This window comes from Ostrinia nubilalis, chromosome 8, assembly GCF_963855985.1.
Source record: "Ostrinia nubilalis chromosome 8, ilOstNubi1.1, whole genome shotgun sequence".
Taxonomy (NCBI): domain Eukaryota; kingdom Metazoa; phylum Arthropoda; class Insecta; order Lepidoptera; family Crambidae; genus Ostrinia; species Ostrinia nubilalis.
In genome coordinates this window covers 2,890,672-2,917,161 of record NC_087095.1, presented here as the reverse complement: position 1 = coordinate 2,917,161, position 26,490 = coordinate 2,890,672, and the positions used below count along the sequence as shown (strand labels likewise).

General features: G+C 35.0%; 1 protein-coding gene across 1 annotated transcript in view; it reads left to right on the top strand.

Moving 5' to 3' along the window:
* The window catches only part of LOC135073724 (tolloid-like protein 1), a 113,773-nt gene that overhangs the window by 66,123 nt on the left and 21,160 nt on the right, over positions 1 to 26,490 (top strand). The window contains exons 3-8 of the mRNA XM_063967880.1: positions 3,158 to 3,411; positions 3,494 to 4,059; positions 5,023 to 5,350; positions 5,730 to 5,953; positions 7,553 to 7,731; positions 18,920 to 19,150. Of these exons, the coding sequence (XP_063823950.1) occupies positions 3,158 to 3,411; positions 3,494 to 4,059; positions 5,023 to 5,350; positions 5,730 to 5,953; positions 7,553 to 7,731; positions 18,920 to 19,150 (1,782 nt within the window). The remainder of the gene's footprint in view (positions 1 to 3,157; positions 3,412 to 3,493; positions 4,060 to 5,022; positions 5,351 to 5,729; positions 5,954 to 7,552; positions 7,732 to 18,919; positions 19,151 to 26,490) is intronic.

Sequence of the window (26,490 nt, the reverse complement as noted above, 5' to 3'; positions counted from 1 at the left end):
AAACGCTTTCAACACGGTGGACCATGACATCCTTCTTACCATTCTATCCCACCTTGGAGTCTCTCCATCGGCTGCGGAATGGTTCTCATCTTATCTCTGCGGTCGGAGACAGGCGGTGCAAGTCGGTCGAACATGCTCGGAATGGCGAGATCTTGCAACCGGCGTGCCTCAAGGAGGTCGAGGAGGTTTACTCTCACCCATCCTTTTTTCTGTCTTCATTAACATCCTAACTTCTCACCTTTCTTCATCCTTTCATCTCTACGCTGACGACCTCCAACTCTACGTACAAGCTGACCCCTCTAATATTTCTGATGCAGTCTCGCAGCTAAATTCAGACCTTCGCAGTATTGCAGATTGGTCGGGTAGGTTCGGAGTAAGGGTCAATCCTGGCAAGTGTCAGGCGATAGTGCTGGGGGGCTCTAGGCAACTGGCTAAATTGGATCTGGGATCGGCTCCTAGTGTTGTCTTTGACGGAGTTGTTGTTAACTATTCTCCGTGTGTGAAAAATCTTGGACTCGTCATTGATAGCACTCTGAGTTGGTCTCAGCATGTCAAGGAAACCAGCAGAAAGGTGATTGGTACATTGCGGGCACTGTACCGCTTCAAAAACTTTCTACCCTCCAGCACAAAGACCTTGCTTGTGCGGTCCCTGATCCTGCCTATCATTGATTATGGTGACATATGTTGTACGGACATCTCACAGGAACTCCTGAACAAGTTGGACCGCCTCCTGAACGACTGCATCAGATTTATTTTCGGCCTCCGCAAGTTTGACCACATCTTGTCTTTTCGCTCACAGCTTGGATGGCTTCCCATTAGACAGCGTAGAAACATTCGTTCTCTCTGTATGCTTCACTCGATTCTCTTCAATCCTGACTCTCCACCTTATCTAAAAGAGAGGTTCCAGTACCTTCATTCTACTCACAACAGAAATCTTCGCTCTAGTCAGACTATTCAGCTTGTCACCCCTCGCCACACCTCCGGCTTCATGTCTGACTCCTTCTCAGTCTCAGCAGTACGGCTCTGGAACGGCCTTCCGGCGAATTTGCGAAAAGCAACCTCCAAATTTACATTTAAAAAGGCTCTGCGCAATTATTTTGAAGCAAGTAAACTTTATTCTTATCTCTGACATGTGTTTTGTGTACGCCAATATTATTATTATGTTTATGTATCTAGGTGTATGTCTATTATATTAATATGTATTCTTATGTTATTTATTTTATCTAATGCTATGTAAGTATATTAATTAAACGTCATATTTATTGCACCGCCTTAGTCTCTCTACTCGACCTGTGGTTGACTGGCAGATAATGCCACCTGGCATTAAGTCCGCCACTGTACAATTGTATGTGCAAAAGTGTAAATAAATAAAAAATAAATAAATAAAAAAAACAGGTTTATCACTTTACCACTATTGCTTAAACTGATATCATCCAAGAAATATAAATTATTTATGGTTAAATCTATGAAAATTTTATAATAGAAATTATAAAATAATGTAAATATAATTTTGTATAAGCTCAGTATAAACCTAGTTTCACGAAAAATTTGTTCCCAAAGTATAACGTATGTAACCCTACGTGAAGGAGACGCATCACGGGAGCAAAGGTGACATGATATGAACAGATAATTTCTACATTAATATAAATAGTATGCCGCGATTCTCATATTAATTTAATTAACTGTTAAACACGTGACTGGCTCTCCAATTATATTTACATGGATTAGGTTACGTTGTTATGCTTAGCTTTATTCTTTGATTACCTATGAAACTTAAATATGATGTTCAATATCTTATGTCGATATATCAAAATATTTAGACTAAAGATGTCTTTTCAGTAAGATTTCCGTTTGAAATCGTATAATACTCTATTAAAATAAATAAATAAAATAAATAAAATTGTTTATTTTCACACCTTATAGGGCTTATACATTACATCTAAAGTTACAATTAGAATTAAACATACATTATGAAGGAACAGAGAATGGTGTGACTGGAGCCTAATGTAGGGCAGCCCTGTATTTCAGGACTCCAGGTCCCACCTGTGAGGTTGAATGTATACAATGAGAAGACATGAACAGTGAAAAGACATGAATACAATAAAGACATGAATACAATACAATGTAAAGATATTCCGTTAGGAAAAATAAAGATGACGACATTTGCTCCGTTGTGTGTGTGTGTGTGTGTGTGTGTGTGTGTGTGTGTGTGTGTGTGTGTGTGTGTGTGTCTTTATAAGAAATTATATGGCTGTTGCAAATAGGGCTTCTGTTTGAGTGTAGTCCTGTTGAAGTAGCCACCTTATCAAAAGCAATTTACAGTCAAATCTTGGTTTGTCGTAGAAATTAAGTACTACATTTATTTTATCATAGAGATACGGTGCTAAGTAATATAGTTGGCGTTTAATGAATGTTGAACGGGGAAGAATTGCCGAGCATACCTTGTCAGGCCTACGCTTATGCGGTTTTTTATTAGTTCTCCTGGGTTCGTATACGAGCGCAGAGTGCTGAAGAAGAATAGAATGTAGTACGAACAGCTGTCTGATTGAAAGAATTTTGCATTCCTGGTAAAGTTGGGTGGTTGGATAACGACGAGATTTTTTCATCATAACCTTGAGAATTGACCTCTGAGCCCGTTCGAGTTTGATGATTATAGTTTTACATGCTCCTCCCCATGCTGCGATGCAATAGCTCAAAACAGACTGTGCAAGCGCATAATAAACACATTTTAAAGAATGGGGATTAAGTACATTTCTAAGCTTATAAAACATATAAATCAATTTCCGGGTACGTGAAGACAGGCTTGCAATTTGAGCATCCCATGACATAGTTTCATCAAGTAGAACACCGAGATACCTAATGTCGTTTACCCGTTCCAGAGCGACACAGTCACACAATGACTATTACTTTTTATTTTATCCAATATTTAATTTTGTTTCGGTAAAAGTAATCGTGGTAAATAGCGTTGATGAATTACATCTAGATACTAATAAACATTAAGATCCATGTAGATTAGTTTAGTACTAGTTTGAAGAATTTTATAAAGTTCAATCAAGGAACTCTTGATCTAAATTATGAATTAAGTATTACGCCTTTTCATGCCCCTCAATATCGACTCGTTTTAGACAATACTAACTTAACTTTTTCTTCTTTACAGATAACTTTCAAGGCGACATCGCAATCCCAACCTCAGATTACTTCAAGCCCACAACAAAACCCCCACCTCCCGCCTCAAAAATTAACAAATCATTACAAGAAGAAGTTGAAAGACTGAAAAAAGAAGTCCTGCTTGAAGGCCTACAGGTAGAAGAAGAAGGACTCACGGATATTCTTAGGAAGAGAACGAAGCAGCCAGTGCCTTTATCACAAGAGAAACCAAAGAAGTACAATGATGCAATAATATCTACAAAGGTATACATTTTCGTCTGAAACTACAATCAATCTAAAGCAGGCTCTAAAAAGATTTTTAATAACAAATTGGTTTTCATTTTAGGTTCTGCCAGCGGGCTTGGATAAGTCACTTCTGATGAAAAACGGAAGAATACCGCCGGGAGAGATGATAGAAAATATTACTTATGTTCCTAGTCAAACTAAACTAGATCATACTAACCAATCCTCAGTAGATAACCTAACTGAGTATGATAGCTTAGAACAAGACGGCGTGTTAGTTGTCAATGTATCTACTGACAACATTCTTAACCTTGATGAATTGTACTTAAATATTCAAGTAGCTAATCTCACTAACAAAATGGAAGATGTCACTAACAAAATACAAAGTAATAGTAGAGAGATCACTGGTGATTCCAAAAATATTAGAATAAAAGACATTCCAGACAACATAACAGTAGCCCCAGCACCAACTAATGGTGTTCTGTCGACTAATGAACAAGAAGAAGAATTAAATGCAAATAAATTCGTAATAAACAAAACGATTCCTGATTTAAGTCTAAATGTAGAAGCTAATGATTTGTTGAAGCCAACCGAGAGCCTACAAAGTTTAGTAGAAGAAACAAACAGTAGAAAACGTAGAAGAAGAAGAAGGCATGGAAACGGTAGAAGGTATGTTGATATTAATTAGAATTAAGTAAGTACAGTAAATCTAAAATACTTCTATCATCGTGGAATAGTCTGACAAATTCCAAACATTAAAATTTAATGTGTTTTTAATAAAAAAATATAGACTTTTTACCTACAAGGTGGACCGACGACCTGATAAAGGTAGCAGGAAGGCGCTGGATGCAGGCCGCTACCAACCGTGCGATGTGGAAGTCATTGGGGAGGCCTATGTTCAGCAGTGGACGTCCTATGGCTGAAATTATGATAGATTTTTTATGCATGACAAGGCAGGTATTTGACCGCAATCGTACCTGGTGTTAAGTGAGATGCTGTCTAGGATGGTACATATCTGCCCATAAAGCAGATAGCTCATTTCAAATGCCAGACTGCATGTTAAAACTTTTACATTTTAAGAGACCCAGATATGTCTAACTAAAATGTCTGAAACTCGGGACGTCGATACGCTCTTGAATGAGGTTCGTTATTCGGTCCGTAATTGCACTGGAAGCCTTTTACTCGCTTTTAGTCCTTGCAGTTTAACTAAACGTTCGCACCTTCTAGTTAGCAATGATTCGGGTCAAGCCGTCAGACAGCTCGTTAAGCAGGACTTTAACTGCGAACGATGATTCGTTTAATTTGAAACTTTAGGAATTTAGAATATATTTGTAATTAAAAACTTCATTATTATGTTTGTTTGAATTAAGAAGACTTATCTTAATGATTATAGGAAATTATAGGAATTGTCTTCATGAATAAAAATGTCTTAAGTATAAAATAAGTCTACGGTCTTGAATGAATAGTCGCAAATGTCATCGTTACCCAATGTATTCTTCCGCGGAAATGAGATATCTTTTTACTCGAGAAATTTTATTTCATGCTACGTATCTCTGAGTAGGTATTAAGTTACTTTTGAAGCAAGTTTTAATAAATTATTGCACGATTAAAATTAAATGATATTTGCTTCAGGTTACGAAATATACATTCCACTGAAAGACTGTCCCAAAACACACTAAGACATTCCGAAGAGAGTACCAGCGAATCCCATTTTGAGAGAAAAAAGTTTTTTCGTCACCACAAGAAACATTCCAGTAGAGACCATAGCGAGGCACCAAAAAAATATGAGATTCCAGTACATGAGTTTGAAGAAAAATTTGAAGTGAAACCACCTGCGAAAGATAATGAAAATAGTACTCAAGAGAGAAACCCGTTTGCTGGTTGGTACTACCGTGATACATCTGATGATATGGATGCTATGGAAAGTCAATTGTATGAGCAAGAGCATAATTATACTGAGGTAAGTTTTGATTCTCGTTGTTGACCTTTACAATGCAAGGAAAGAAGACGCTTCTTACCGAACATTAGTGAAATGTGCCTAAGGTTGATAAGATTATATTATTGTGCATATTTAGGCAGATTACTCTTTATCTTAAAACCGTTTACTAAGAGCGCTTTCACATTTAGGCGACTTTAATAGCGCGGCAAACGCGCATTTCATATTATATGACAGCGGATGCCTGCCTTTACAATAAAATAACGCTTCTGCCGCGCTGCTGTCGTACTTCTAACGCCATAAAAGCGGCCTTAGGAGAGACTAATCAAACAGAATGTAGGTATGGCCCTAACACAGTATTCTTCAATATTTTAAATTAATCCTAGTATTTTAAATTCAACAGACAACTTCAAGGCACCGCACTGCCCGAGCCGCTACCAACCGCAAGGAGCGCATCTGGGAGAACGGTGTAATACCCTACGAGATCGACGGCAACTTCAGCGGCGCACACAAGTCCCTCTTCAAGCAAGCCATGAGGCACTGGGAGAACTTCACTTGCGTCAAGTTTGTGGAGAGAGACGCCGATCTGCACAAAGACTACATAGTGTTTACGGAGAGACCTTGTGGGTAAGTCGACTTTTGGAAATACGGCAGCTGCTTTATCTTCTTAACCTATCTTTTATTTAATTGTGCAGGAAAAATGACTACGGTTCCATATGTCTTGGCCACTTTACAACGAACTGTATACAGTGGACCCCCGGTAGTCCGGCCCCTGTCTAATCCGGCGCCCCCTGTAATCCGACATGGTCTATTATTTATTATTGAATACGTATTCGCTAAGCATGATTGAACAAGTTACAACTTGTACGCACCATGACCATTACAGGAGAGAAATATAAAACGTAAGCTCTCTATTGTTGTTTAATTTACTAAATTTGACATACATAATGAAGTATAATTAGTATTTCAGAGTTCATATATGTACATAACATATGTATATATGTATAATATGTATGTATAAAGAATCTTATCATTGAATCTGTAATTTGTCGGATTACAAGGTACTCTTTTGTAAAAAAATCCGGACTATAGGGGGTCTTAGGAAGTACTCTATAATCCGACGAATTCGATAGTTCGACATTGACCTGCAAAATGTTTGTCGGACTACCGGGGGTCCACTGTAGTAGTAATGCCCGTTTTCACCATCAATCCTTAATTTTTAAGTGACCCCTATGGAACAGGAATTTTATTTACATAGGGGTCACTTAAAAATTAGGGATTGATGGTGAAAACGGGCATTAGACTAATATGAGGATTTTATATCCTGAGGGCCTAGTGTGAGTTTACATGACATAAATCATCACATAGTGGCGATGTTCTGTTCGATTAATACTACAACCAAAATAATTATAAGTTACGAATATAATAAGCTCAAATTAACCTTTGTTAGAAAAAAAGTTAGGTCAAGAACCAGTTCGGTTGCAAAATTCCAACATTATTCAACAATTAGCAAAAGATTTGTCTTTATTGCCTTTTAGTTAGACGAAAATTACAAGCACGAGATTAAGCAAAGGGATTGATACAAACAAATAGAGTCAATTAACGTAAATACTAAATAGTTTATCCAAAAAGCTTGCAGCCACTAATGGGCGCAGCTGGGCACGACGTTAATCGCAGTAGTATATTTTACCGCATTTTTATGGGTTTTTAAGCGGTTCACAGCCGTTTTTAATGCTGATGTAAGCGGGTAGACGATATCTTAAGAGTTACAATGATAACTTTGATACATTGTTCCAATTTTTACTTGAAACTGAAATTCTGAATTTCTTTCATGGATAGTACAGTTTTCAATGAAGTTACTATTATTCCTATTTTTCATTTAATGTAATCTTTGTTTTAAAAATATTGCCCAAAACTACCTTTCACGTTGCATTTGCTTAAAATAACTTATTAGGTATCTAACATAGTGTGCTGTATTAACATAAACTGCCACAGTATTTAACTTGATGTTCTATCGTGTGTACCTGTATAATAGATACTTCTTCCTTGATGGAATCGCAGTAAAGGAACAATACAGTCATAACGCTAAACTATTTCCTAAAGATGATGAAACTTATAATAATCCAATCCCTTTTGAACAAGCTACCATTGATGATTACTACTATTGATTGAAATAGCATTGTGACTATTCTCTGCTACCACAATACTCTATTCCTGTCTTTTCAGATGCTGTTCCTTCGTTGGCAAACGTGGTGGGGGCGCCCAGGCCATTTCAATCGGCAAGAACTGCGACAAGTTCGGTATAGTGGTCCACGAGTTGGGCCACGTCGTCGGCTTCTGGCACGAGCACACCCGGCCTGATAGGGACAACCATGTACAGATCATCAGGGACAATATTATGACAGGTAGATAATAGTGATAATCTTTAGTTAGTGCCAGTTACTGGCAATTTCACAGACTAATAAACTCCTCCAAAATACCTCTAAATATCATGTCATTGTAGAGTCGACAACACATCAGACTTTTCTTCCAAAATTAATTACTAAGGACATAAAAACCATCGCGAATCGTGTTTTGTTTCACATACTGTGTCACGTAGCTATGCGAAAAAAAATCTATACCCCATTTGGTTTAAGTAAATCTACATTGATTACAAAGTGAAGTAATAATGAGGGTACTGGGACAATTCAATCACAAAACAATCATAATAATATGAAAACACATTTTACAGGACACGATTCAAGTCTTGTTTTGTTTTATTTTATTCAAAAAACAAACAGCTTACAAATACATAAATAGATAAAGTTTAGTATAGTTTTCACCTCTATAAAAGTCTTCGTTTTATTGTCCCACACCACTCTACATATTACATTTCATCAAATACCTGCACATTCGAAACGTCAAAGAACGATTCAGCCTCATAAAAAGTTTCATTCCGAAATTAGGACGAGACCGACGTATGACACGTCTCGTTTGGTATAATTTATTGCTTTATTTATAGCCTTTGCGTGCCTGGATCTGCGGCACGCAAGTTAGGAAGAACTACCTAGGTTTTGTGGCTGAAATCCATGTAATTTGCTACAAATGCTCTAATCTAAATCAATCGAGTGGGTGTAAAAGATAGTATATTGATCACTCGGGTGGGTGTAAGAGTTTTACATATTGCGTGGGACTGTGGCTTGTAGCAACTAAGGCTTGTTTGCACCATCTTATTTTAACTTTAACAAACGTCAAAAATCTATCAAACTCCATACAAAAAGCACCGGTTATCGTTATAGTTACGGTTAAAGTTAGGGATTACAATACTTTAGTGCTAGACTTGCTGTGGCGTCTGACATTGCTAAATACGGATATAGATATTTTTAAAGAGTTTAGATAAGTAGGGCAATCAAATCGCACTAAGCCTCTTTAAATTTAATTAAAGCTCTTTTTTTAAAGAGCTTTGCGAACTCTACCAGACTAGTGAAGGTGTTAATATTGTATCTAAGTTACTCAAGTACCTAAATAAGATATTATTAATCTCTCCATCTCCTTAACTATGTCACTGCCATTCACCATCTCCACATGTCAGAGCATGATTGAAATAGCACACTCAGGATTAACATCCGAAGCGGTATAGAGAGTAATGTCTGCACCCGTGAACTAACGCGCCATACTTGACCCGAATACAGCGTCTTCCCAAATCTTTACAAGAGCTCCTCAACCACACCGTAGAGAGCAAATAGTTTTTGAAAGGACATTAAGTGATACGCTGTGAAAAGCCTAACAATATTTATCTTAAGTACGAGTAGGTACTAAAGAACAACAACTTCTGAAATAATACATTATCCCAAGTTTTGAGAGAAAGGAGGAAGTAAGCCGTAATTTTAAACGGTTTAGATACGTGAAAATAAATAAAGCTTAGCCGATTTTGATTAGAGTAAAACCCGTTAACCCCTCCCTAAACATAATATTATATTTGTGAGGAGTGGGTTTCATTAGAATGGTTCAGTAAAAGTGGAAGTTAATGGACATCGAAATTGAAATCTAATTGTCTTTAAATAAATTTAGGAATCGCTGAAGAAGACTGCTTTATTAATCTTACTTATACTCCAACTTCTCAGCACGAGTATTAAGGTACTGTTTTAGAGGATAAAAAATTATTCTGAGAAGGTAGATTTCGCTTCAGAAACAATACAGCATACGGGACTATATCCAACTTCAATTCGTTCCCATCACTGTAACTCCTATGGTAGCCAAGTTCTACAACTTGAACTCCAAAACCAGTACAGTGTGACCGTGTGTCATCAGAGAACACGTCGTATTGAACGCGTCACATCACCATGACATCTGACGCATAATCAGCTGTCGAACACCCGAAAGAGCACGGAGCCCGCTTCCTGTCCTTTAGGGGGTTAACAATATTCTTGACCTACTTATATTTACTTATAAAAATCTTTCGGGTGATATCTCTTCCCATCAGTAAAGTTTGAGCATTAAGTTTTATTTAAGTAAATAGGTATTTTCTAAGTACAATAACTTTATTAATCTCAGAGCTTATCGTTGCTTCTAAGTATCGATAGTGTCTACTAAATTATAATGACATGCTATGAGATTAAAATCAATCCGTAAATTAAATTTTAACTGTATTCTTACTGAAGAAAAGAACGCTGAAAGGAAATAAACTTTTTTTGTATTGCACAAATTATCAATAGCACCGCTAACCCATTCAAAACTTAGTTACGTATTTAATTTGGTCATTTAGCCACTTAATTAAATATTTGACTGCGCTACGTAATCAATTCAAATCAGCTTTCTCTAATATTAATTTAAACCATTATCATGCTATTAATACCAAACCTATAGCCAAATAAAGCCAAATTTAAACACGTTATTAACAGATCCGTGAACTCATAAATTAGGAAGGCATTACGTGATTCACAACCGCGTAGGTCAGAACTAGCTAATCCGCTTGCATTTGGTCCATTGCAGTTTAAAATTGGGTCAGTTCAGTGGTTACCTAATGAACATTCAAAAAGTTTGTGTAATTTTTTTGTTTTGCTTTGATTTTAATTTAATTTAATCCTTGACTAAAAAAAAAAGTCTCTCTAGGTAATGCAATTTTCACAAATAGGTACCTACTTAAAAAGTAATCAAACAATCCACATGAATTTAAATAAGCCTTAGGTGTCCTGTTTTTTGTTTGTTTTAATAAATTACGATAAATAGTCTGATCTGGTAAAGGTCGCGGGAAGAACCTGGATGCGGGTAGCGCAGGACCGTTCATTATGGAAAACCTTGAGGGAGGCCTTGAGGAGGTCCAGCAGTGGACGTCATTTGGCTAAAATGAACGAACGATAAATAGTCTGTTGTGCTTTAAATAATAAGTTACACTACCTACCTACATTAGCAAAATCATTTAATTGACTAATACTCAATCATTAATTGCTTCCATCATTAACTGAAATTAACGCCCGTATTCACAAACGATGCTTGCTTATGTGAAGCAGCAAATCGAACGCACAGCGTTGAATAGAGCTCTGTGATTGGTTCGTGTACCCTGTGCGTCCACGCGCACTGTGAGACCTCATAGTAATATTTGTGAATTCAGATGTAAGACATATCTCTATATCAATTCTATTATGGTTATGGAATAGAATAGAATAGAAAACTTTTTATTTGCAAGAAAGGTATACAAGCAGGTAAGACATAGATTATAACAGAGAGAAATAAACAAGTGGACAATTAACTGCTTGTGCCCCTCTGACAAAAAGGCACCCGCTCAGCGTACATCAAGACCGCCAGGGCTTATGGCTTTTTTATGCACACCCACGGTCAAACCAATTAAAATATTAATACACACTGCATCGCATGGCATTTTTTGCCAGGCATTTTATATGCAAATGGCTTATTTGCATTTGCCTATGACCTATATGTGGCGAGTTTGCCCCAGTTAAGTGGGCAACTATTGTACATTAAACTACCCAGTAATTAGGACTTACAAAGTGGTGGTGCTTTGCGAAACTTTTACAATTAAACTTGTAAGTTTTAATGTTGATTTTACGCATTACAAATCTTTGGACGCAGAAGGAAAGAGTTTTCACTTTCAGTTTGGTCTTGGCTTTCGTTAGTCACAGGAAAATTAATAGGTATTGAATTCTTAATTCTTCAACTTTTAGTTACTTACCAAACTTTTATCGCTTTTATTGCTTATTTTTTAATGTTTTCCAAATACTTATTAATTAATTAATGCCATATAATTGGTACATAAGGCGAACTTAAACCATTGGGCATTATCTGCCAGTTAACCTTAAGTAACAAAACCATTTGCTGAAAACCACATGTACGAGTATGTATATATTGTCAATCGAGTTGTTTTGTTCGTTCTTACACGCATAAAGTAAGAACTAATCATCCTAATATTTTTTCCGTCTAATAACAATAAAAAAGAATATTCTAATCTACTACTATATTGGACCCGCTAACATCAGTCCTTCTTTCTTAAGTATTTTCTTCCCATTTTCATTAAAATTGCTCTAAAATAATGCTAAACCTATTATAATGTATTTTTAGAATTAATTTACTGAAAATTAATTATCTGGTTATTACCCGGAAATCCAAACATAGAGCTTAATCAAAGAGTTTACAAACAAGTTATTAATTTCGGGCTTCACAAAGTCCACTATTAAACCGATTCACGTTTAAATGAATTTCCTTCTACCTACGTAAAGTTTGTGTTTTATGTCCACGTTAATTTCTAGAGCAATATTAACTTCCAACCCTTTCAGAGGGCTTAGTGTGAGTTTATACCAAACGTCGTCACTAGTGAGCGCGTAAAAAATTACATTAAATGGATTACAGATTGTACAGCGCCCCTAGCAGAAACTTTCGAGGACAAAATTTTTCATTTATTTTTTTATCGCGCTCACTAGTGAGGACTTTTGACGTAAACTCACACTAAGCCCTCAAAACAGCCAATAACAGAGACTTCGTGTTCAGAAACCACTGTAACATTTAGCTGAGCTATTAGATTTGTATCCAAAGGTTTCTTCAATAGAATTTCTCATGGTCATCAAACTGAATGATTAGTTTATTCTGTGAATAGCGTATTTATTTTCATCTCATTTGCCACATTAAATAGAGGGTATAGTGACCTCATGCCAAACAAAATGTATTATAGATTTAGGTGGAAAGATAGGAGTATCTAGAAAATAATTATATTATGTCCAAAACTCTCTTATTTCTATTCCTTACATAATCAAAATCCAAGACATTTTATAAATGTAATAAGACTGTTTGAAATTAGACACCCGAATAGCATCCTCCTTCCTGCAATCCACATAAAGACGGCGTTTTATTAGACGAAACACACAATTTGAGACAGGTTGCTGCAAAATAGACAACAAACATCCAATTTGTTAAAAGCCTATTCACTAAGGCTGGGTTGCACCATCTTACTTTAACTTTGACAAACGTCAAAAATCTGTCAAACTCCATACAAATAACACCGGTTACCGTCATAGTTACGGTCAAAATTAGGTGGTGCAACTCACCCTAACAAATAAAAAGATAACAGTTTACAATTTAATTACCAAAATCATTATTTTTCTTTTTTGTTTCTATGTTCTGATAACAATGCTCCTAGTTTCCATCAGCTTCAATATCCCACTCATACAGTTTCTTACAGCCTACTACAAAACATGCCAGACATCTAATTGTCGACGAATTCTTTAATCCAGCTATAGCTGTACTCACTCAGGCCTTATTTAATCAAATGCTTGATATTGCAGGAACGCTCACAGGGAGGCATTTAGGCGAGCATAATCAGGTCATTGTTACCTCCAGACATGAATTACTGGGATAACCAGGAGACTGCAAATATTCAACTAACTATTTAAATTAGATGGCTTCGTTCAAAATCCTATTAAGCAACTTACAGCTTTAATAACCGATCATAAGATTGAAAATTAATTGAACAGGAATTTCTGAGTGTTCAAATGAAATTAGACTTAAGTTGTAGGACATGAAGTTTGGGATTGTCTTGAAGGTTTTATTGAGGAGACTGCCAAATCGAAAACGCTTAAGATTCTCGAATTCCTGATGCGCTAAGATTTGGGTATGAACATGACGCTATATTTCCGTACCCAATATTGTTATATACTCTAGAATATTCTTCACTTAAGAATTTATGTAGCGTACAAATTTTCCTTTGAGTTTGAATTTTTCTTTGAAGAATTCAACTAGTTTTCATTAAACTCGGGGCAGTTCCTTTTATAGAAACTCATCAAACTTAGCTTCTATTTTCTCAATGAAAATTAAGAGCCCTGCATTTTCTAAGTTAAATACGAGTATAAAATACAAATTAACTGTACAAGAATGACGAAAGTAATCTCAAAAAATATTTAAATAGGTAATATACCTAGTTTACTTGTGACGTATTCAAATCTACGTAAGCGTAGTCACTGGGGTATACCTATCTAAATCCCAACTAATATTATAAATGCGAAAGTAACTCTGTCTGTCTGTCTGTCTGTCTGTCTGTTACGCTTTCCCGCTTAAACCTCGCAACCGATTTTGATGAAATTTGGCATAGAGATAGTTTGAGTCCCGGGACAGAACATAGGATAGTTTTTATCCCGGTTTTTGAAACAGGGACGCGCGCGATAAAGTTTTTCTGTGACAGACAAAATTCCACGCGGGCGAAGCCGCGGGCGGAAAGCTAGTAATATATAACTCAAAGGTGACTGACTGACTGACATAGTGATCTAGCCCAAACCACAGGACGGATCGGGCTGAAATTTGGCATGCAGGTACTAGATGTCGATGCCTCCTAAGTAAACTATCGTATGTCTTAAAACCAAACTTTACAGTAGAGCCATTTAAAGATATTTATGTGTGCAGTTTTCCCATCTTTTGAGCTAGGGATACGATTTTTTCAAAATATATAGTCGATTTAAGGTGTATTCTTATAAAATAACATTTATTTGTAAATATATTGTAGTTTTGGAGATATTGTTGTTACGGTGTTTTACGGCGGATAAAATTAGTCATAGAAATCGTAACATAACTATACAATTATTTACTTTGTCTAGCTGTAGGTAAAATATATAGTAAGAGCCACATACTCCATTGTACGGGAACATAATCATTTATACTGTCGAAGGTATGTTACATTTTATTAATTTTTCATTGTAAATTCATGCTAAAACTAAATTATTCAATTAGGTACTCATCTATTTTGGACAAAAGGATTCACAAAATCAATTTGAACACAATGAAAGTCTTGAAATGCAACCTCTGTTTTAAATACCATATTTATTAATTTGTACCAAAGAATCACGTTATAACAGTCTTTCTTTCTTATGAAAATATAATTAAAATAATTTTAAATTAACATAGAATGTGAAGTTATTACAAATAATTAAATCAAAAGTAATTAACTGACGAGATCAAATAATTTTTTTTTTGTTTTCTAATAAACATTGATTATTTTTAAGCATAGCAATTACGATTAAATTAAAAAGTTTTATTTATAAAGTGATAAAAGGAATATTTATCTTCTTTATTAACCTTACAATAAGCAAAATCTATTCTTAATTGATAAAATCAATTAACAAAGTTACATCGTTATTGTTCTTACTTTAAAAAAATAGTATTTAATCTTATTAGAGCCTCTAATATTATTCGAAAATTTCACATAAGGAATCTATATAATAGGTAACATGAATAATAATTAATGATAATTCAGTAAATTGTGTTTTTTTTTCTGAAATCAATTAAGTTTAAGTTATGAGTTATTTTTTTCTACTGGACTTTTAAAGATATTTATTTTATTTAGTTACATTTTTATGTATTTTTATAAGTAATCAATAATAGGTAAAAAACTTTATAACCAAAAAAGTTAATCTGAATCAGTCTCAGCATTATGATTAGAAGAATCTACAAGAAGATTGTGATAGAATTGGTGATGCACCGCTGGAATGACACCACTAGTACAAAGGCTTACCAAGTATTTTTTTTACCTTTGGTTATAGTAGCACATGGTTAAAAAGGGGGCAAACATCAGAGTAATCTTGCTGTCGTCGTCTCGTGTTAGTTTTAGTAACAACAGTCATATATTGAGACTCATCCAAATGATATTTATAATGGAGTTTATTTGGCTCAGAAGGAAGCACCTTGACTTCTTTTATTTTCATCCATTGCACAACAGCGTTCAAGTTCTTGGTCCAATTTTTACAGCCTAAGGTTGACTTAAAATCTAAAAATTTGGTATGATCCAACTCGATCACAGTACATGGTTGTAGTTTCATGCTTTGATTGAAAGATGTTCCAAAAATAAATGTATTTATACTCCTTTAGAATGGTTTTCATTGGTACGATGGGCTAAACAAGATGGGAAACCATATACTGTAATCGAGTTGTATCATACCAAATTTTTGGATTTTAAGTCAATCTTAGGCTGTAAAAATTAGACTACGACCTTGAACGGTGATGTTGTGTTCAAATAAACTCCATTATAAATATCATTTGGATGAGTCTCAATATATGACTGTTGTTACTAAAACTAACACGAGACGACGACAGCAAGATTGCTCTGATGTTTGCTTCCTTTTTAACCATAAAATATGCTACCTATAACCAAAGTTAAAAAAAAATACTTGGTAAGCCTTTGTACTAGTGGTGTTATTCCAGCGGTGCATCACCAATTCTATCACAATCTTCTTGTAGATTCTTTTAATCGTAAAGCTGAGAGTGATTCAGATTCACTTTTTTTTGTTATAAAGCTTTTTACCTATTAATGATTACTTATAAAAATACATAAAAATGTCACTAATTAAAGAAATTTAGTTTGTCACAGATCGTCATAAATTATAGCCTATATGTTATGTTATTCTGGGTTATAAACAAAAATACTGTAAAGTTTCATCAAAATCTGTTCGGTAGTTTTTGCGCGAAAGAGTAACAAATTTCCAGACATCGTGATATCCAGACATCCTAACTTTCGCATTTATAATATTAGTAGGATCGAAGTACCTTCATCACTAAGTAAATCACTGGAGATCAAATTAGAAAATGCTTGGATTTCTATTAAATCAGCTCCTTCAGGAAATGGCGAATCTGAAAATATTAAAAAAACACAAACATAAAATATAATTTAACTTTACAACGAAGACGAAAAAATCGTAATTAAACGTTACAATAGGAATAAATACTCAATTTACTAACGTAAACTATATTAAATTACACATACAATATCAAACGTACGAAAACAAACCACGTTAATAATCGTATGTATTACATACGATAAAAAATAAATTTAATTAACAACGTTTATCATGGTATGTAAAATATACGATACTTTGTTAGCTTAAAAAAGGAACGTAAAGAATCGTATGTGTTAATTACTATAGTTTTGAATAGCTAGTAACAAAATATAAGGCAATTTTCAACACCAAAAGGAACACTGTAATTACTACTTACCTAATAGTATGCGCTCGCTAGCGGTGAACCAAACCGCTTCTCCCCTGTAGACGATCGCACAGGACATTACGATAGTATACGTTGCGAGCGTGGATTACATACGATTGAATACGTGTGAAAAATCTTTTATTTTAAATGATATTGCAATTTTTGTTCGCGGGTTCGATAATACGTATTTTAGTAATTATAAAATGCTTATAAAATCAAAATTGATATTTTGTGGCTTACGATTATTTACTTAGGAGGCATCGATGTTATGACGTAGCATCCGCTAAGAAAGGATTTTACGAAATTCCACCCCTAAGGGGTTAAAACGGGATCCACGCGTACGAAGTCGCGGGCGGCCGCTAGTAAAAAATAAAAATGAACATCGCAAGTATGTTCTTGGTCGGTAAGACTGTCAATCCACGTGAAAATGTTCCCGGGGGAACATGGCTGACAAGAGAAATAAATTCATTGCACGTATATTGGAACAAATAGTTTCGTTGCCGTTGTTCTATTGATTTTCTACGAATTCCACGTAAAGTGTTATTATTTTTAGCTAGATATTTTTATCTGCTAGTTCTAACATTATTTTTGTTATATTAATACCTGTATTTTTATTTATCCTGTCACAATCTCCGGTGATTATAGACGTTGGTTAAGGGTATTTTATTCATTGTGCGCAGTATAAAGATGTCATGTACTCGTATGTCTGTATACAGACATATTTTTTTTAATGATACTTATGTAAGAACGTATTAGGCATCTAGTACCAGGTGCAAAATTTTCCTGAAATACGCAAATAATGTATTCGCTGCTCAAGGGAATCATTATAGATGTTCATAACTAGATCAATTTATGGCCTGTGTGTGTACATTCTTCACAATTTCACAGTTTAGAAGCTTTTAGCAGTTAATTGATTTCAGATAAAGCTATTATGAGGCGATGCCTGAAATTATTGCTTTTAATTAGCCCCAGAATCCGCCTGAGCAATTTGCTAACAATTAACCACTTTATGTAGCGTTCCTCAGGGGTCTGTTTTAGTACCGCTATTATTTATTCTGGAATATTTTTAATTTACTTCCAGTTTTCAACGAGGCTTAAATACGAAGCTTTGAAACTAAGCCTGATGAATTAAACACTTTGTTTCCCTAAGTAATGTAAAAAGTTGGTGACCTTACATTTTATTAACTAATTAAGGACTATTTTGGGGTTTCTTGTCCTGGTTCTTTGCATAATTGTTCCAAAGCAGTAGAAAAATTAAATTATATTGATACAGTCGACTGCAAAAGCACATAGGGTAAACTTCCAGTCATTGGACACGTAAGGGCATGTCTTAGAGCTATTGGGCAGATCTTTATGGAATTAAAAATAGCATATCCACTACAACATAATAATATGGAGTTATAAAGGTGACCAATAGCAATTTGCATTTGAAGTTATATTCGTTAAGAACGTTCAAGGGGTGTTTTTTCCAATGATCCAGTCTATTACAAATACATACGTAGTGTTGTAGTGGTTAGCTTGTACATACAAGGGGCAAATAATTATGAATTTTATAATTAACAAAATAAAGATGTATTTTATTCGTTTAATTTGCGTCCAATAAGGTTGTCCGTACTATACGCTGTTTATTTGCTCTACAAAAGCTGGCTCAACGTTTTGCCCCAGTTTTGAACACGATTCAGGAATAATGGTGTTTGGAGCTGATTAAACTGCGGGCATTTTAGTAATTAAATATTCAAAGAAGCAAATTAAGAATTTGTTAAAAATTATTTTCAAAGTAATTAAGTAAGCTGAATATAAATGAGCCTGTGATAAAGGCCACAAATTGATACAAATAAACTGTAGATAATGTTTTTTCTTTAGTGTGATTGGAATTAATTTATAATAACAGTCGTTTTTATGTGACTTCCGTTCTTTTCCAATTTATTTCTATTTTACAGCTTTTTCCAATTTTCCAGAAAACTGTAATACTTTTTTTACCTTTCTCTACATTTTCTCAACATCAGCCGATTAACTGTCCCGAAGCTAATATCCCGAAGACTTGTGTAGGTGCCCTAAAAAGGGCTCATAAACAATAAAACTTAGCTAATCTTAATTTTTGAAAGAAATCTCGAATTTGATTATAATGGTACTCTTTTACCACAGGCCAAGAATACAACTTCAACAAACTGACAGCTGAAGAAGTAAACTCCCTCGGGCAGACCTACGACTACGATTCTATCATGCACTACGCCAGGAACACCTTCAGCAAAGGGACGTACCTGGACACCATCCTGCCCTTAGAAGTACATGGCAAGAAGCGGCCTGAGATTGGGCAGAGGGTCAGACTGAGTGTCAGCGATATAGCGCAGACGAACCTACTGTATAAATGTGCCAGTAAGTATACTTTTGTTTGTAATTACTTCTGATAAGCTGCGTTTATTCTGTGCCAGAAGAATCAGGCAATTTCGCAGAGTCTTCGTCCTGCACTACCTATTCAGCCAAACCTACCTAAAGGCACTAGATAAAAATGGATAACCAAACTTCCTTTTTTCATTTATTTTGCTTCTCATTGATTCCAACCGGCCAGCGCGCGGCGTCTCTTCTTAATAACGTACTTCCGAAACTACAGCCCTAGAAAAATTAAACAAATTGTAATAAGGAACTCAAAAAAGTTATTAGATCGTCACCGTTAGAATCCATCAAAAACAAAAATAGAAAAGACGAACTCTACAAACGTTCCTCCTAATCCTACCAGAAAGTTTGCGGCACGTCTGTTGTTTGTTTCGGGCTTTATCCAGTACGATTTGGTTTTATAAATCTACAAGCTCCTGCCCGCAGCTTCGAATGGACTGTTCGTCCTTCATAGATACTCGTATCTATACCTAAATTCTTTAGAAATTTCCTTAAATGTAAACAAACACTTGTGCACACAATTACAACATAATCACTTACGTGTTCATAATATCATACACATTATTTCACAAGCCCATGAAACCAACTTTATTCTCACGATTATACAAGTTTGGAATCAATCTTTAAACAAATTATTTTAGCAAAATATGTGGACGATGAAAATTTGTGAGACTTGTCAAATTGACTTGAAGTTTAAAATTATGTGTTATCTCCATGTTGTCTCTGACACATCAGTGTTGTAACCTGTAAGTCATAGACAATAATCGGTAAATTTAATCGATTTTATTTCAATTATTCAATCATTTTTATTACTGATTGCATTTAAATAGATTTAAATAGGGTCTTAATCAACAATGTATTTTTTCTTCATATAATGTACTACTAATTGTTTAATGCATTGCTTTATAAAGCATTATAAATTCTTTCTATAGGTACGTAAGTACTACAATAATTTCAATCCGCGATTAACGAGAGGTATTGTCGCCTCACTAGGGCACAGATTAAAAATGTTTTAATGTCAGTTGGCCATATTTGTTTACATATAGGGAAATTTCTAAAGAATCCGACTTTAAGTGTAATAAGTATCTTAGTATCTATGCTTAAAAAAATCTCAAGAAGTTGCGCACACATGGTTGAAAAAGAACATACAAAAATACCTAAATATTAAAGATGATCACAAATATCGTCAATCACGATTTTTTTCGCGATGAACAGCAAAAAAGTCGCGTGCCTCTAGAGCGGTCATTACCCTCGACAGCATATTATATTATATTTGGTCTCGTGCAGAGGGAGGGCGCTACATCCAGCGCGATCCTGCGTTAGGAGCGCCATTGGATGCCCTGGAGGCCGGCGGACGCTGTCACTCTCGCGCACGTGATCTCGCGCGTGGTCCTCAAATTGATAGCTAGTTAGGTGCCAAATACACTATCTAGATTTTATTTTATGCAACATTATGAAACAACTTAATGATTTCTACTCGGTAACGTTGTCAGTGCTACGAAGCTACGAATATGAGGAAAGCTTTGTTTTTTAACAGAAAAATTTTATCAAAGCTTTTAACCCTTATTCAAATAAAGGTAAATATATTACCACTTTTTTTACTTTTAAAAAAGAATCCTAATTTTCGATATGGTAATACTTAAAGATATCTTGGTCACTTATTTATATTTTTAAATATATTTTTTTACTTATCTATGCCATTTTACAACTTTTCAACGTCATTTGTCACTGTCAGGTAATGTCAAAGTCAACCAAACGGTTTTGGTGTGAAAAATTTCAAGTTTTTAGCGCGCGTTTTTGGTATTTTTGAAACTTTGTTCAACGAAAATTCTGATAAGTGTTTTTTGGATTCAAATTCCTAAACTATAACATTTATTGTATAATCTCACTTATAGGCAACGTCTGCAATTGATTTATTCATATAATTTAGACATTTTAAAGAAGTGGTAAATAGTTTACCATTGTCCGATCCCGTCTTGACAAAAGTTTGATGATATATAAAAAAACTGCTGTTTTTTGTATGTGCACAAATAAAACTAAATAAATATTTGGAGAAATTTTAAGTTATTTTGATATCTATTTACGTAACGTTTTGACGTTACGTAATTAGTGAATTGTTAGTTTCAGACTCAAGGTAAGCATCCTAATTGTAAGCATAATAAGTAATATTAATAAATATAAAAACAATATATTTATTTCATTCCCAAAATATTTAATAAAATATAGGTAGAACCAAGAGGAAGTCACTAGTCAAGAACCAAAAATAAACCAAAACGGACAATGGTAACTATTTTACCACCAACATTTAATAATTCGTAGTCATGAATGGATAATGGTAAATTATTTACCACCCAAAAAACTACCCCTTCCCCTATTTTTTTATAAATTTTGATCAAAAATATGAAATAAGTGACCCACAATTACCCAAAATCCACTTCAACTTTGTAAAAAAAATGCATACCAGCTCGCGTTTGAATAAGGGTTAAAAGTACAAGGATAGACTTACAAATTAATGTAATTTGACAAGAAAATGGCTTATTTTAGTCGTTTTCTAAAAAAGGTCAAAAAGGTCTTTCACGATGTGGCATATTGCAAAGTAGCACTAATTAGTAACTAAGTATGTTAGCTCGATGCGTTGTCACCTACCCAGGCACTAAATCTGCATAAGATTGTGTCTTCTGTACAATGAACGATCGTGGGAAGTTACTAGAATCTATTGCTAGATGAACTAAGGAAGGTGCTCCGAGGTCGACGCGCTCCCACTGCGTCGACACGTGCCCGTTATGGGTCTGAGTTCTAGGTCTAGGTCTAAGGCCTATTACTGACTACTATTGACCAGACTAGACTAGTAGACGTTACGGAGACGTATTCCACTTTGAGCACCAGCTCAAATAGCACCTGCACGAATAGCACCCGGCCTATTCCACTTAGACCACCTAAAGTAGAATACGTCGTCACGGAGCAGATCGCAGCCTATAATCGCGCTTTAGGAATTATAGCTGCAGGATTTACAGGAATTTAATAAGAAAGCAAAATAATTCTAATTAAAGATTGCATTATGATTATGATTTCTAGCAATAAGATAAATGTGACTCAATAAAATCATTGAGTAAAAGTAAAAATAAAGCTAAAATCAGTATTTTCAGTATGCTAAGGATTTGAAGGCTTGGATCATCCTGTCAGTTTTGTCACATGTTATTTATATATAAAACAAATAAACTGGTCTGCTAGGTTTACTTTTGAATTGCCAAAAAGTCATGATTACCTAATATAGGTACGTTTTAATGTAAATTTTCAATGTCAGAACTCAAACTGCTAGATTTTTGAATGATTTAGAAGTTGTGTAAATGTGTCGAATGTCAAAAGTTTTGACATTCGACACATTTTACGCCGCATTGCAACAGGGGTTTTGACTCAAAACCCCTGTTGCAATGCGGCGACGCGTGCGCCGGCGCGGCCGCGGCTGCGTGTGCCGACACGTGCGTCACGTGACTTTCCGCGTTAACACATCGGAGATAATCTATACTAATATTATAAATGCGAAAGTAACTCTGTCTGTCTGTCTTGCTGTCACGCCTAAACCACTGAACCGATTTTGATGAAATTTGGCATAGGAATAGTTTGAGTCCCGGGAAAGGACATAGGATAGTTTCTATTCCGGTTTTTGAAACAGGGACGCGCGCGATAAAGTTTTTCAGTGACAGACAAAATCACGCGGGCGAAGTTGCGGGCGGAAAGCTAGTTACAAATAAATGTTGGCAAGATGCGATAAATGCTGCTTATCTTTTAACCATTTACAGTAAGTATTGGGGAACGTATAAAAATAGTTTGGGTACGCTAAGGTGCAGCTCCGTAGTCATGGTTGCTACAGCTTAGACGGAGCCTTTTTTTCGTAAAAATGTAATGTTTCTATTCAGTTTAATAACCACGCTCTAGGTCGTCTCCGGTAAGGTCTAATCGCAATAAAATTGATTCTTCTTCTTGTCGTGTCGACAATAAACCTTAAGGTTCTGCCCGTTCATTAAACCAGTCAGTTAGTCAGTGACTTGTCAGTAGCGTTCATTAAATCTTCCTGCGTGCAGTTGTTTGGGCACGCAGGGCACGACATCATGTGCTTAATCGACTGAAAAGCACAACCACACTTACACTCCAAGTTTGAGCTATCCAAGAATTCCTACCTGAACAGATTGTCCTTACTACGGCGACATGCGTCCGAAATCCGAATAAAAATTGATTGACAAGTCTTTAGTCAGTTTCATTTAATCTGTCGTAATAGAGAGAAACAATAAATTAAATAAACCTTAATTATACTTATTTTACTTAAAAATTGTTGATTATTTTTTTAACTGTCTCATTATTATTTTTTATTATTCAAAAAGTAGAACAATCTACATTTACATAAATACATAAAAAAATATTCAGTCTTTGAGATGAAACCCTGAAATATAAAATTATTGTTTTCTCAAAAGTCAAACTAGGTAATCCTAAATTCTTTAGAAATTTCCATCGATGTAAACAAAGACTTGTGCACACAATTACACTATAATACTCACGTTTTCTTAATATCATACACATTATTTCACAAGCTCATGAAACCAACTTTATTCTCATGATGAAACAAATATGAAATCTAACATTGAAAACAAAATATTTGGATGGTGAAAATTTGTGCTTCATGTTAAAATGTCAAATCGACATTTGACGTTTAATAATTTAGGTCCTATCTCTGGAAAATCTGTAAGTCATAGACAATATTCATAGATAATAATCTGTAAATTTTATCCCACCAAAAACATTCTGTAAAAAACTAGCCAAGTCTCGATGGAGCTGCTTGTTTATCTCTAAAAAGTAATGAAATCTAGACAAAGTCGTGCCAAGTCTATGGTTCTTTACTGCGATTTCTTTATTATTATAGTTAATGTTGTGTGACTTGGCCGTTGAAGGGTACAAAACCAGGTGCTCCATGACACCATTGCACCAATCTGTTGCCAGAACCGCTACCTATTGACGATGGAAAATTGCCACATGGAAAACGTTGATTTAATAACCAGTCAATTATTGTAGGCTTAATAAAGCTGCGTATTTCAATAATACTTATGCATGATTATTGATTATCTTAATAAAGATTGTTCAACGGCCAAGTCACACAACATTAACTATAATAATAAAGAAATCGCAGTAAAGAACCATAGACTTGGCACGACTTTGTCTAGATTTCATTACTTTTTAGAGATAAACAAGCAGCTCCATCGAGACTTGGCTAGTTTTTTACAGAATGTTTTTGGTGGGATTTCACTTCTTTTTGTAGAATGTGGCATAATTATTTAACGTCGTCGTCCTTTAATATTATCGACATTTTTTTTACGATATTAAACACAGCGACCTTTAAAATGGACAACGAATCAGAATTGTTTTAATAATAACTTAACCTTAGCGAACCTCACGTTAAAATAAACGAAATCAACCAAATTCAAATTACACAATAGAGATGAGACGTATTTACTAGAACAGATCCACACACTAGGTATTTTACAGTACTAGGCGGCACCTATTCCAATTTTTTAAATACTTGATCCACCTAGTATTTTATAAATTACACGATTTCCGACCCTATCATCAAAGTAATAGAGGTTATTATTGCGTAATCCGTAGTCGTGTATTACGCGCACCTAGTATTTCTCGCTAAGCTTATGTGCGAACGTAGAGATTCACTCCGTCTCTGTCTGACCAAACAAATTTGAGCGCGACGAAGCAAACGCACACAAACGTAGTCAAACCATATTCATGTAAATAAGAAAAAATATGTAAATATTTTTATGAAATTGATATCTTTTAAATACGCCAACTTTTAAGTTGACAGTCAGCCTGTTGAAGTATGAAGGGAGGAATTATTATTCAATTTCAAATTGCATTATTCATACTACGGTTGTATCTTTTCAAAAAAAATTGTATTTTAAAGTCATATTACGTGGATTATCCGCACTATCAAGTATGCTAAATTACTACGTACTAGGTGGAATAGGTATTTGGATCGAGTATTAATAAATACTAGGAATACGTGCACCTAGTATCAAATTTACCTAGTATAACCCATCTCTATTACACAACATTCAACTTAATCGACGGGGGGGTCTAGAAAGGAAAAAAAATCTGGACACCGCGGTGCAGAAAATCGACGCTCAAAGTGCTAGCGCCATCTAGCGGTGAGCGGTACAGGCAAACACCACGGTGCCGGTGTGGCGCTAGTAGTATTGATTATGAATGTGGTGTTACTCCAGATCTTCGATTTTCCTAGTTTTTATAGTTTTCCCTTTATGTGGCCATTAAACCCTAACTCTGTACCAAATTTCAGCTCTCTGAGTTTATGGGAAGTACTAGTTCTATTTTGATGATCATCAGTGAGTGAGTGAGTGTCATAAATGCGAAACTTTGCTTTCGCTTAACTTCGGAACTAAATGACCCACAGACTTGAAATTTTGGATTTTAAGTATGTGATTATAGCTTATTAGATGACAAAATTTTCTGCGTTCTGGTCTTATCCAGAGGTTCTCAAATAGGGGCCCGAAAATGCGGCGAAATGGTTCCAGTAAAGGATGGTACGGCAGTGTTTGCTTCGCGCTCGACTTGGCGGGGGCACTGCCGTGCCCCCAGATCGATTTTATTTCAAATATTCAATTATTTCAATTACCAATTATAGCCTGACCAGGAACATAAAAACCCTGGCATAGTGGCGCGTCAATTGCATTTGATAGTGCAACACTGAGTACAGTCGTACCTGTGTTAAATTAATAGGCTAACTTTATGTATCAGGATTCAGGATTACGGGCTAATTTGATATTTTCATAAATTAACGAAAAAATATTATTATAGGTAACCTGATTTTAATAAATTAAATGAAACCATCAATCGAGCTAGTAGATTTATTTTGTTATTCATCAATAATCAAATTCAGAACTTGAATATTCAACTGCAATGTCTGCTCATGAACACTTCAAACTCGGTACTTCTTTCCCAATCCTATAAAATTCAACACTTAGAAAGTGACAAAATTTTCAAATAGGTAGTTGAAACAAACCACAGCTAATTTTCATAGTGGACTGTACTATACGATAAACATGTCAGTCAATTTGACAACCTTTGTCGGAAACATTATTCAATGAAAATATTGTCCGAACCCTTAGTATTTCTCTTCGACAAATACTTTAACACATTGTGAACCACTTTTCTTTCACGACTATAAAAATATTTTAGCAATTTAATTCATAAAACCAATTGCGCACATTTAAAATAAAATTTGTTTACACTTTGACAGCAATAGACTG